This window comes from Armigeres subalbatus, chromosome 1 (assembly GCF_024139115.2).
Source record: "Armigeres subalbatus isolate Guangzhou_Male chromosome 1, GZ_Asu_2, whole genome shotgun sequence".
NCBI classification, from domain to species: Eukaryota; Metazoa; Arthropoda; class Insecta; order Diptera; family Culicidae; genus Armigeres; species Armigeres subalbatus.
The window spans coordinates 126,827,013-126,840,969 of NC_085139.1; the positions used below are offsets into that span (position 1 = coordinate 126,827,013).

The following is a 13,957-nucleotide window of genomic DNA, read 5'->3' on the forward strand; positions in this document are numbered from 1 at the left end:
ATGGTCTTGCTTTAAAGCCGCGCTTCTTATCGCTAGGCTGAAATGATTCATAATTTTGGTGATATGATCCATAAGTTTGGCCGTATGATCCATAGATTTAAAAAAAAATAGAAGGTTGTATCAGAGACATGACCGCAAAATCAACGTAGAATTACGTATTATAGTGCAGCGACTCAGAACAGTAATTATAGGTTCCTTGCCTATCATTTTTCGAACTTGATTTTTAACCATTATCAATTCACGCGCTAGATGACTAATAGACTAAATGTACGCAATTAACTGTGTATAACAAGTTTCAAAAGTGCCAGGTGAAATTCATTTTTTCAATAGTTTAGCGCCTTTATTCAATTGTTATTAATAGTTGTGCAAAATCTTAAAGAGTTTGTCGATCAACATAGGACAAATTATTGCTTCTGTCATTGCAGAATAGACTACCGTGCAAATTTCTCGAAGTACCAAAACAAATGCTCACACGTCCAATTGTATAGAAATTATCGAAAGCACAATACAAAACATCATTCTTGCACCTTTTCTCACATTCCAAAAAGCTTTTTCTTGCAGTGGAGACGTAATCCATATATGGAGAAACTGGTGAGAACATATTTTGGTGGGACAATATTTTTTGCATGGGAGTCGAACACGGCGCAAAATTCGCAATAGTGGAAGTAACTTTTCAAGCAATTAGTTCAAAAACCGGCGCCATTTTCCTAGACTGAACTGACTGCTGGAAAAATCGAGTTTGGGGCTTTAACACGTACTAACTGTTCATGAACTGGTGAACAATTACAATGGTAGTAAGAGGAACACACGGATATTCTTATCACCGAACAAAATCTCTGGCTTGAAATGGTTTTGTAGATAGAACTAAATCCCGGGTTTTACTGGTGATATTCTAAAACAAGACAACGGTGTTGCTAAGGCTCCGATGCATTGCCAAAGGACTGTTTTACTCTTCTATTTTTACAAGAAAAATTTGACTTCCTATTAAAAAGAAGCGCGCACATCAATTGAATTAAAACGATGGGTCTCAGGACTTCCTATAAACAGTTTTTGTTTGGAGCTCTAACGTGCACTTAGTCACGACTCACGAGATAGCCAAAAAGTTGAATATTTGATATATTGCCGAGACAATAAGTAAGTTTAGACAAACGAAAAAGATTTTAAGCTATCACTGTAACTTTAAGCATCCCAAGCCAACCAGCGACATAACACATATTATTTTACATGTATCTGTGTTAAACCGCGTAAGCGGCTTAAGCTCCGCGAAGCTATACTCAAACGATCGTTTCTTTTGTTTTGGTTCGAACTTCCTATACGCCAACTCCCTACAAAGCAGATACGAGGCACTGCAGCGATCGAGCCAGTTCACACGCAACCAGCCAGCGAGCAAGTCGTAAGCCATAAAACGGTGTTGGTCTTCGCGATCGTGGAAAGGTGCGCTGCCTTTCGCCTGTCGAAGTTTATTAGTTGGCCAGAAACGTCAACGTTTGTTTATGCTTAAAAGCCTTATCTGAATTCAAGGAGAAGGAAACGTGTTCTATGGTGATAGTTTGGTAAATGTGATAATTGATATCACGGAAATGAAAAGTGAAAAGGAAAGTTTCAAAAGTGATGTGCAAAATCAATCGAAGCCATCGTCTATGAAGCATGATGGAAGTATTACATCAGAGATCAAGAAACCCGATCTGTAAGTTATTGTTAGGCTATTTTAGTCTAAGAACAATATCTGGAAATGAATGTCTAAATCTGTTAAAACTGGTTACGGTAGTAGAAGATACCACGATAGTGTCGCAACGAAAGTGAAAGATGTTAAAGCAAATATTAGCTTGCCGATCTGAATGGCTCTCTGCGCCTTTACGCAATACGCGTTGAATGAAGATGCTGCGATGGTATGATGATTCAACAGTCAGATGGCCATTGAGCATGGTACATGTTTGCAATTCGGTGTGCTTAGATTAATACCGGTTTCATAGCTCTTTGACATTCACAAAAACCTTTATTGTCTACTTGGAAGTAAATTGCAATGATGCCGCGTGTATTTCAGGAACTGGTGGATCGTGTTCGGAGCGATACTAGCTCTAACTCTGGGAACGAGATTCTACAATGTGACGGTGCCGGATCATGTCTGCTGGGATGAGACACATTTTGGTAAAATGGGCAGCTGGTACATCAATCGGACGTTTTTCTTCGATGTCCATCCACCACTGGGAAAGATGTTGATTGGATTATCTGGATACCTAACGGGGTATGATGGGAAGTATCCGTTCGATAAGCCGGGTGACAAATACAACGGGACGCACTATGAAGGCATGAGAATCGTAAGTATTTATTGTGCTACATTCCTTATATTCTCCTGATGGTACATATCAATGTATAGAATCAAAAGGGCTCAATGATTATGAAGTTCAAATCGTTGAAAAAGAACATCTGCATACGGTAGACAGAGTTATTCTTGTCGAGTCAAGTACGAGACACTGAAGACGGCCTTACCTTTGAGGTCGAAATACGTATCTGTCAAGATACAATTAAGTGGTGGAATTCAATGGGATTGTATAAACTCGTCTTATGACAGGTGAAAACATTCCACTAAAAAGCTCAAAATAATTTTCTTATTCTTGCAGTTCAATATCTCATTGTTCCTATGTATTCATCATATCGACCAAATGAATGAAAAGGGGTCGTTCAAAAATGATGTCACATGTTTTAAGGGAGGAGGGGGTCTAAGATTTTAGGACAGTACATATACTAGGTATACAAAATAGCGTGACAGAGGTGGGAGAAGGGGTCCAGAAATCTCAAAAAGTAGCGGACGTCATATTTGAATCGTCCCAAAGCTAAAAAGCCAAACAATATATCTTGATATGTGTGTATAAAATTTAAACTTATAAAATACTGCAAGGGTTTTATACAAGAAATGTAAGCTCTCTATACAGATACTATTTTTAAATAATTTAAAATTGTTAAATTTTAACACAAAACTCGGATAGGACATAATTTTATACAGATTTTGCAAGGCTTTAATGCAGAACTGGCTCGGCGTGGCTCACTCTGAGAGCAACAACTTTCGTATTCCTGATGCACAGGACTTAGTCGGTTGGTAGCAAGATGAGGAGACGATGTTAGTGAAATTGGGGAGGAAACGCTTATAGTACCGGAAAGAAGGAAGGGCCTTCCGCCAAAATTAGTGAGAATTGGGTGTGGCCGGTGCGGAGGCGGAAGATTACTTGCTTGTCCTTGAGACTGGGCATGTCGTTCCAGGGTGCTGCGGATCCCTTGACCTTCTGCAATTGCGTAGTTTTGAAAGCGGCCCCTTGGTTTTCCCAATCCTGGCTGACGATCTTTTTGATCCAGGCTTTAACGTCAGCCGAGGGAATCGATGTTGTGAAACGCCGGCCTTGGTGACCGACTCCAGCCAGAATATCTGCAGTGACATTACCTGGCACCCCACAGTGTCCGGGAATAAAGGCGAAAATTGTCGATTGTTGTTCGCTAGTGAGGATAGCCTGGATCCATGGGTGATGGCGCTGGCAGAATCAGTCAGAACTATGACCGGTTTGTCGGAGGGGGTAGTAACGGCAATCAACAGAGCTACTGTTTCCGCCGAGAAGACGCTACATTGTGCAGGAAGGCTATCCCAGACCGTTAGGTTGCTCTCAGTAAGCCGACCCCTGTTCTCGAAAGGGAACCGTCAGTTTATCGATGCTCATGGTTCCTAAACTCGGTGTTTAGCAACTCGGCGACCGAACTTCGAAGAGCTTCCGTGTTGTCCCCTCTTTTAAAGCGCCTCGCAATAGAGCTGTTCACACTGGCTGTGGAGAAGTGCCAGCTCCATGTCAGTGGACCCTAGCCAGGTCCCCTTGAACAAGAAGAAGATTCCTATGGTTGCGGATGTGGCGGAAGCATGTGCTGCGGCTTTTAGGCAAATAGCCGCTTGCGCACGATGGCGAAATGGGAGCACACCTGCTTCGGAGCAGACAGCCTCAGTGGGCGTGGAAGGAAGAAGTCCGGAAGCTATGCGGAGGTATTGGTTGAAGACTGGGGAGAGTATGTTGACAAGCTCACAACGTGCTACACAAGTCAGTTCCAGTCCGTACAGGATTCTGCTGTCAATCAGCACTTGGCAGATACGATACCGAGTGGCCCTGTTGCACGTCCTATGCGGTCTTGATAAAGTTTTAACAAGGTTGATCCTTGATTTGCAGCCGACTTTGACCGCTTGGAAATGAGAAACGAAGGTCAGTCCTCGGTCGATGGAGACTCTGAGGACCTTGACGAGTTTCCGTTTTGGGATTAGCTGCCCATTAATCTTAAGACTAGAGCCGGAGAGACAATGTCGTCCATTGCACACATGGCCGCGGACGCTTTTTCTGGCCGACATGGTGAAGCCGACTGACGAGGCATACCGATGAACTGCACTAACCGTTGCTTGAGCTCGGATACGTGTTCGCGCCGGAGTGTCTCCGACTATCACAAGCAGGATGTCGTCCGCGTAGACGAAGATGTAGATGTTCTTGAGGAGGCCATTGAAGCCTCCATTCATGGCAACTAGAAACAGGGCTACTGCCAGAGCAGACCTACTGCGGGACCCCAGTCTCCTCTGGAAAGGTTCTGGAGGCGGAATTGCCGATAAAGACCCGTAAGGACCGGCGGATGAGGAAGTTGTGCACAAAAGCAAGGATGTAGCCTGTGAAACCCCAGTCCACCAGCTGCTTTAGCACTAGTGGGGTCCAAGTGCGGTTAAACGCCTTTGAAATATCCAGAAAAACTAGATCGACGTGTTTCCCTTGGTCAAAGGCGCTTTGGAGTACGTCCTTTCCCCAAGTCTTCCGTCAGACTCAAGCTTTTCACGCAGCCTACGGTTAACCAACCTCTCGACGACCTTTGATGCACATCAACCGCGTCGCGGAATGAGATACTGTTTTTAGGTATCGGAATAACGTGGCTGAAGAGCCATTCGTCGGGAAAAGTTTGATTGGTCCAGGGTTGATTGACCAGATCGAAGAATACTATTTTAGCGGTAGGGGTATGGTTTTTCAGCATTGGATACCCCATTTCTGACAAGAGCGAAGAAAAGCTCGGCGAACGGAAAGGGCTTTATTGGCAAACTTCGTAAGTCCGGCGGGACTCAAAAGCTCTGCAGCGTTAGAGCCCTAGTGGCTATGAGCGGCTGGGTATAGACCTGTGCGCCGCCGCGCCGCGCCGCCGGTGGTTTTACTCATAATTTTTCCACGCCGACGACTAATCGTAATAAAAAAAATCAATTAACTTGAGTCGAGTCGAGTAAAATAAGAGACACTGAAGATGGCCTTACAGAGACGAAATACGTATTTATAAGACAATACAACGTGGTGAAATTGATTGGAATAGTACTAAACTCGTGTTCAAGGATGTTATCGATCATTTAGTAATCTGCCTTCGATCATTTAGTAGTTTGTCAATAACTCATTCCAGAAGCTAAATTTCAAAATGTGTTGTATGGTGGACTTCTAGTGCAAAGGTTTATCTACAACTCTGCCTAACAGTTCGTTGTTTGAATTTCACTAATAATGGAGCTATAGCGCTAATAGCAGTAACTTAGATTAAATTGCATATTTTGTTATCATTTAGTATAAGTGTAGCAACTAGCACCGTAACTCCTTTAATAGTGGAATTCGAACAACGACCTGTTAAGGAGAGTTGTTGAAAAACCTTCGCACTAAAAGTCCACCATACAACACATTTTGAAATTAGGCCTCTGGAATGATAAATTGACAAACTATTAGATGATCGAAGGCAGATTACTAAATGATCGATAACATCCTTGCTCGTGTTATGATTGTTGTTGTTAGTTAGTTGTTAGAATGTTGTTGAGGTGGAACTTGTCAGAATTCAATTTCAAATCTACCTCAAGTGATGGTGCCTCTAAGACAGTGTGGTGACAAACATTGAATAATGAATTGGTTGGTTGATTAGTTGTGAATTTGAATTAGGCTGTATCTAGTAGATTTAATCTACTAAGTAGAATAGTACAAAAAATGTTGAAATGGTCTTTGGAATTCGAATTGGAGCCAAAGCCTCATTCAGTCGGGCACCTAAATCTGTAGGCAGTTTTGTCCTACACTCTGTGCAAAAAAAACTGCTCTTTGATTTTACTCCATCCAAACGATTTTACAATCTTTACTAAGTAAGTGCAACTTATAGAAGGCTATTTGAATTTACTAAATATCCATCGTTTAGATGGAGTAAAATCAAAGGGCAGAATTTCTTGCACAGAGTGTAAGACAACACTGTCTGTAGGTGACTCACAAATTATGTTTGTTGTGGCACATAAGCTTTTGTAAAGGCTTGAATACATCCCCAAAGCGCCAAAACCACTTGGTATATTTCCTAGTAAATTCCTCCAGATATTCCTCCGAAAAGTTTCAATAAAAAACCTTGGAAAATTACTTTATGTATTCTTCCGGAAATGTCTTACAAAATTTCTCCGAAAATTCTTTCAGAAATTCCATTACGGATTTCTTCAGAAAATTCTTCACGAATTTTTTCAGGAAATTCCTTATGGAATGCAAACAAAAAAAATGTTTCAGTAATTTCTACGAAAATGTTAAGAATTCCTTAGGAAATTAACGATTTTCCTAAGGAATTCTTAACATTTTCGTAGAAATTACTGAAACAATTTCTTAATATATTTCTCAAGATATTCCGTTTGGAGTTTCTTCAAAAACTGTTTAGCAACTCTTCAATTTTTTAAAAGAATACCTCCTCATGAATTTCTTCGGCAATTATTCTATGAATTCTTCAAATAAATTCTTCCAGAGTTTGCATAAGGGATTTCTTCCAAATTTTCCTAAGGAATTTCTTCAGAACTTCTTCCAGCAATTCCTTTAAAACATTCTCCGACAATTCTTCCATAACTTCCTGCAGGAATTCTATCGAAAATGCCTTCATGGGTTCTTTACGAAATTCTTTCAGTAATACCTTCGGATTTTGTCAGTGTTAGTTGTTTAATTTATTTGTTTTATTTTTTCAAAAACGCAATTAGCAACTCCACCGAAAACTATTTCATTATCTAATTAATTTTCAATGGATTTCCTAGAAGAAATCTAAGAAGGAATCCCGGAGGCTTTTCGAAGAAACTTTTAAAGAAATCCCTGGTGAAATATCCAAAAGAATTCTTGGTGGAGTTTTTTTTAGATTATTCAAGGAAATTTTTTTAGGAGCTCTTAAATGATTTTTTAGAGAAGTTTTTGGAGAAATTTTTGGAGGGTTTTGTGCAGGAATTTACAAATGTATTTCCGAAGGCATTTTTAAAAGATAGCCTGAATGGATTTTCGAAAGTAATTCCCGTTTGAACTACTTTAAGAGATAATGAAAGTATTTCTAAACAACTTCCCGCAAACCACGTAGGCCGAATTTTCACATTTTAACCCCCTCCCCCCCTTCCCCCCTAGTAGACTTTTTCAAAACCCCTCCCCCACCCCGTTGAAGCCTAGGTAGACTTTTTCAAATTTAACAAAATGTCATATGTGATTGGAAAAAAATTGGAAATCAACCACGTTTTCAGCAATCCAGATATACAAATCCATTTTCAAATCCATTGTAAACACTACAGTAAAATTCAAATTTCAAACCTAATAAAATCAAACTGAACAAAATCCAACTCAATATCAATATCAACAACAATATCAAAACGAAATCAAATTCAACCTGTCCATAGCTCCTGAAACCAAATCTCGAAGCCAATTAATTTAATTTCTGTTGGATTTGATTCCTCCTAGAGGTGTGCGCCACCGCCACCAGCACTTGCATAGGCGCGCCACTGCTTAAAATCTGTCACGCATCTGAATTATAATTCTTCATGCCGGTTCAAATTTGTAGAAAACCCAAAACCCAAACGCTGCCGAAAATCAAAAGATATTTTAGTAAAAAAAATAAAAATAAATAAAAAGAGTCTACGTAGACTTTTCGTATACCCCTGCCCCCCTTCGTAGACAGACGTAGAATTTTTTGAACCCCCTCCTCCTCAAAAGTCTACGTGGTTTATGGACAACCCCTAAAGGAATTTCTGAAGGAATTTCCGGAGGAATTCTCAAAGGAATTTATGAAAAAAATTTAATAGAATTTTAGAGGAAATGCCTACTGGTATTTCTGAAGTAATTCCTAGATTTCTCCTCTCTTTTTTTGTAATTCTCCAAAAAATCCTATGGAGATTCGTCCAGGAATTCCCTCGGATATTACCTCAAGAAGTTCTACAAAAACTCCTCTGGAAACGTATTCCAGAAAGTCTTTCGAAAATTCTCTCAGCTATATTCTGAAATTTCTAGTTCGGAAAAAGTTCCTTCAGAAATTTGTTTAAGAAAACCTCGGGAAAATCGTTAAGGCGTTTTCCCGAAAATTCCTCAAGAAATTCTTCTAAGAACTCTTTTGGAATTCCTTGGAAAAGTTCTAGGACGAAATTTTCTTAAGAATTCCTGAACAAGTTCCTGAAGGAATATCCGTAGAAGTCCCTGCAGGTTTTTTTTTCAAAGTAACTCCTGAAGAAATTCTGACAGTCTTAGATATCTCCGAAAATTCCTTTGGACATTCCGTCAAGACTTCGTTCAGAAATTTGGATATACCTTCTGAAAATCCTTCTTTTTGAAATATCTACAGATAATTTGTAAGGAGTTCTTTACACACTCAGTTTTTATTTCTGCAGCTCGGCAAAAATTCGCACAGCCGTGCGCCAGCAAAATAAATAACTGATATTCCGTCAAAAATAGCGTTTGTTAGCTGTCAGTTTCAAAGTTTTGCTTTGGATTTTTTTGTAAATCAATTTGATATTCCTTCGGAATTTTTTTTTAGTAATTCCTCTAGGAATTCCTTAGCAAGTTCCTTGACAATAATTGTTCTTCCAAAACTGCTTTAAGCAATTTAAAAGAGAATTCCTCAAGGTAATCCTTTGAAAATTCCTCCGGAAAATTATTTTGTAACTTCATGAAGCTACCTACAGACACTGACAACACTAGCTCTGTACACATCGTTGATTCGTTCAGTCGTCCTGTACGGCCATGAATCATGGACGTTAAAAGATGCAGATTATCAAATTCTCAAAGTGTTTGAGTTGAAAATACTGTGCTCAATACTTGGGAGCGTGGTGGAAAATTGTAAATGGAGCAGACGAATGAATGAACCACGAGTTAAACCAAGTTTTTGTATACTATACAGTATACATACATAGGCAGGTTGATAAAATAAGGCAGATTACAGTGGGTTGGACATATAGTGCGTATGCAGGAAGAGAGACCAGGAAAAGAACTTGCAGAGAACCTGGAACATGACGTTAGCTCTGGGGTGTGCAATCGAGGAAGATGCGGAAGCAGCCGCTGATGCATTTTGGAAATACTGTTAGAATTTTTTTCGAAATGTCTGGGGATTTGCTCAAAGTTTTGTTAAAAGGTTCCTACTACACTTTCCTACACTACTTCAGGAATTTTCTCGGAAAGTCCTTTAGAAAATTCTCTTAGGAATTCCATCAGAAAATGATTGTACGACAATTCCCCGAATAACAATTCCCCGAATGCAATTTCCCCGAATGCAATTTCCCCGAATAACAATTCCCCGAATGTAACAATTTCCCGAATGTAACATTTCCCCGAATGGATCAACTCCCCGAATGTAACATTTCCCCGAATACATCTCCCTCTTTTTGAATGCCGCACAAGGCGATGGGTATTAAGTAAGCCATGCGAGCAAAGACGTATGATTGCCGATCCGGAGGTTGCCAGTTCGATTCTCGGTGCGGCCTAAGATGCTTCAGGGTGGAAAGCATTTTGGGCTCCTTGTGCACAGTATATACATTGTACTTGCTACACAAGACATTCATGCAACTGGCAGGTACCGGAAAGCTTTCGATAACTGTGGAAATAATAGTAGAACACTAAGTTGAAAAACAGCTCAAGTTTCAGATTGAATGTAAAGCCATTGAAGATGAAGAAAGAAGGCAATCCTTTCTTTGAATTAATGCATTTGATCTGTATAAGACGAAGTGAGGAGACATTGCTTTCTTTAAATTAATAAGTTTGCTTGGTATGATGAACGCATCTGCCCGGTTTAAAGCCAAGGGAATGTCTTCTTAAAATGAACGCGTTTGTCCGGTATAAGATGACGGTAGGAGATAATTCTTTTTTTAGATGATGGCATCTCCCGGTATTAAGGGAAAGAAAGAAAGTGATAATGTCTTCCTCGAATGAACACATTTGCCCGGTATAAGGCAAAAAAGATAGATAGCCCCTTCTTTAAATGAACTCGTTTGTCTGGAAAAAGTGAAAGAATGAAACAACGCCTTCTTTAAATGATCGCGTATGTCCGGTGTAATGAGAATGGAGGAGATAATACCTTCTTTTAATTAAGGCCTCTCGAGACAGAAATTCTGTCCGCAATAAATCAAAAAGAGGAAATAAATCGTTTACTAAGCAAGTAGCACGCTTGCCAGGTATAATAAATGATTGATATGAACCAGTTATATGTTTTAAAACTGCTTTTATATTAGCCCGCCTAATGCTATATTGAGAAAATGAGTTCGGCAAAATGTTTTTCGGTGAAATATAATACATTCAATACATTTTGAGTAATAAGGGATCTTATATATATTTTTCCTTATTCTGGCCAATTTCGCCTGCATCAAAATAAGAGATCAGATTAGTCCTTATTATCATTCTCAATTTATTCATCTTTGCATATTTTCGAGCTAACGCCTATTTTTAAAGGACCACATCTACCATTTTTTTTATTTTGTAAAAATGCCTTCTTTTAAAGAATGCATCACATCCCCCATTATCATATTCAGGGAAGATACATGTTATTAAAGAACGAATAATAACATTCATTATCTGGTGAAACACCCTCTGAAGAAGGTACGCATTTACCATTGCATTATTCCGAGCAGATGCATTCTTTTTAAAAAAGGAATCACATTCAACATTGCCTCTTTCCGGGTAAATGCATTATTTTTGTTTACAAGGATTCACATCCACTATTGCCTTATATATTTGAAGAAGGTATATACATGACAGGAGTTTGATTCCGAAGATAGAAACACTGTACTCTGATATCTTTATAATTCAACAACACATCTTGGAGGATCAAGAACTACATTTACTACCAAAGGCTATTCAGCTGATAATCTCCAAAAAGACACTCTTGAACGTATCTTTGAACGCTGCTTTTTTCGGACGCATACAGTCGATTGCGAGATGTGTTTGTCATTTTCGGGGAATTGTTCCATTCGGGGAAATGTTACATTCGGGGAATTGTTACATTCGGGGAAATTGCATTCGGGAAATTGGTTTTCGGGGAATTGTCGTACAATCTCAGAAAATAGCTCATTCTTTAATAAATTTCCGAAAGAATTCCTGCAGCAATATTTTATGTTTTACTAAAGGAATTTCCCAAAAAAAAATCTGAATGGATTATTCTTTCTAAATTAGAAAAAACTTTTGAACAAAGTTATTACCTATTTGTTCTATGACTCCGAAATCTAATTCTTAGCACTTTTATTGTTAAAATTTGATGAATCAAAATCAAAGAGTAACAAAATAGTGATAATTCAAATAACATTTTCAGGTATTGATTAGTATCGGCGGCAATTGACTATTTTGAATGTGCTGTTCGATGATCGGCAAACGCAGAATATTGCAATTTTAATCCACTGAAGTCGGTTTTTATACGGGCTATTCTTACCACCGGGGATTTTTCGGCTTTGCAGTCACTTCAGCAATTAAAACGAATGTTTTTTCTTTGCCCGAAACGTCGGGCAAAGAAAAAACATTCGTTTTAATTGCTGAAGTGACTGCAAAGCCGAAAAATCCCCGGTGCTAAATCCAAAACAGTCGAGAGCATCCAGTAAGCTATTCTTACCGTGTGAATCAAACCGCGTTAATCCAAAAATCCACGGTAAAATTGATTTTTTCAGCCATTGATTTTTTCATCCACGCCGGTTCACGCCGCCGCCGCCGGTTCACGCCGCCGCCGCCGGGGCAAAAGTGCCCACCACGCCGCCGCCGCCGATGATATGATCGGCGCACAGGTCTAGCTGGGTAGCCGCTTACTGATGCTAGTGATGCAAGATCCTCCCCGAGGGCATTGGCCACATATAACGGGGGAGGGGTCGTTTGGCCGACACCCATTCGGCCGAAAGCCATTTGGCCGAATGTCACTAAGCCAAACAAACCATTAGGCCGAAACCCATCTGGCCGAAAGTCATTTGGCCGAAACCCATCTGCCCGAAAATCATTTGACCGAACGGGTAATTTGGCTAAAAGGATCATTTGGCGGAAAGGGTCGTTTGGCCGAAAGGATCGTTTGGCCGAAAGAGTCATTAGGCCAAAAGGGTCATTAGACCGAAAGGGTCATTTGGCCGAAAGGATCATTTGGCTGAAAAAGTCATTAGGCCGAAAGGGTGATTTGGCCGAAAGGATAGTTTGGCCGAAAAGGTTAATAGGCGAAAAGGATCATTAATTAGGCCGAAAGGGTCATTTGGCCGAAAGGGTCGTTTGGCCGAAAGGGTCATTTGGCCGAAAGGGTCGTTTGGCCGAAAGGGTCATTAGTCCGAAAGGGTCATTAGGCCGAAAGGGCCATTTAGTCGAAAGGGTCATTTGGCTGAAAGGATCGTTTGGCCGGAAGGATCGTTTGGCTGAAATGGTCCATAGGCCAAAAGGGTCATTTGGCCGAAAGGGTCATTAGCTGGCTTGTGAAATGTCATCTGCATGTCATTTGACCAATTTGTTCATAACTTTCTTCAGAAGCCAAATTTATTCCATAATTTTAGATGTACTCATAACTCTTGAGTAGGGCTACATTTTTGTCCAAGGGTACATTGCTCTAAATATAACATCTGAGGCTGGAGAGTGAAAACTCTCCAAAATGTCACGTGTCATTTGACATAATGTCATTTGAATGACATTTTGCCTCCCACGCCCCAGATTACATATTTACAGCAATGCCTTGTTAGACAAAGTTGTAGGCACATTTACGCGCTAAAAGTTCGTCATACATCATGAATTGATAGCTACCGTCTGGAAAAAGCTCTGGGAAAATTATACAAACGAATGCAAATGACATTTTACAACACTGGTCATTAGGCCAAAAGGGTCATTTAGCCGAATAAGACATTTGTCTTCTCTTTATAAAAAAGGGGAGCACGAAGTGAGTAGCTTCTCACTGCCCACTTAGCACCACTCACTTTTCACAGTGAGTCGTCTCACTTCTCACTCCTCCTTTATCACTTCTCGCTGTGAAAAGTGAGTGGTGCGAAATGAGTAGGGTGTTTAGCCATTACTGCAATTATTATTGCCTGCAATTACTTTTAACCCATCTAAGGAACGTGGTTTCAAGTAATTCTGAAGATTATAATTGAATTATAGGGATTTTTTTTTTTCAAATTATTGTAATTGGGTTCTGACTTTGGTTTTTGGAACAGTGACTGTGTGCTTCATTCAAACTATTTTCGTCAACTAATATGCTCAGCAGAAAGAATGGATTGCAATGTATCTGGAAGAAACGTCAGTTGAACAGAATATGCTAAATTAAGTCTCGCGCTTATTTTCATAGGGGCGTAACTGTATCGATCGATTTCTCTTCGTCGATGTTTTCTTTTTGTTATTGTACCGAATTGCGCTAGTTTAACGATGATTTAATGGTTTGGTGTGATAAAGGATGATTGTATTTTGCACCAGAATCAATAATCACGGTTGTAGCTTTTGAAACAATTGAGTTATTAACAACATATATAATCGATCAAGAGAAATCGATCAATACAGTTACGCCCCTATGAAACTAAGCGCGAGAAGTGTTTTTTTTAACTTTATTAGAGTGATTTATCGCAGGGAGAGGTTCATCACTAATGTAAAAAATAATAGCCGTTGCAAATTTCATAGTTAGTTACAATTACAACTGCATCGTGACTAGTGCGCATAAATGCCACCATCGTGCGCCATCC

General features: G+C 39.8%; 1 protein-coding gene across 1 annotated transcript in view; it reads left to right on the plus strand.

The window, feature by feature from the left end:
* The first annotated feature begins 1,377 nt into the window (after positions 1–1,377).
* The window catches only part of LOC134206135 (protein O-mannosyl-transferase 2), a 65,243-nt gene continuing 52,663 nt past the window's right edge, over positions 1,378–13,957 (plus strand). Inside the window, exons 1-2 of the mRNA XM_062681824.1 lie at positions 1,378–1,687; positions 2,045–2,318. Coding sequence (XP_062537808.1) covers positions 1,581–1,687; positions 2,045–2,318 — 381 coding nt within the window. The 5' untranslated portion in view covers positions 1,378–1,580. The remainder of the gene's footprint in view (positions 1,688–2,044; positions 2,319–13,957) is intronic.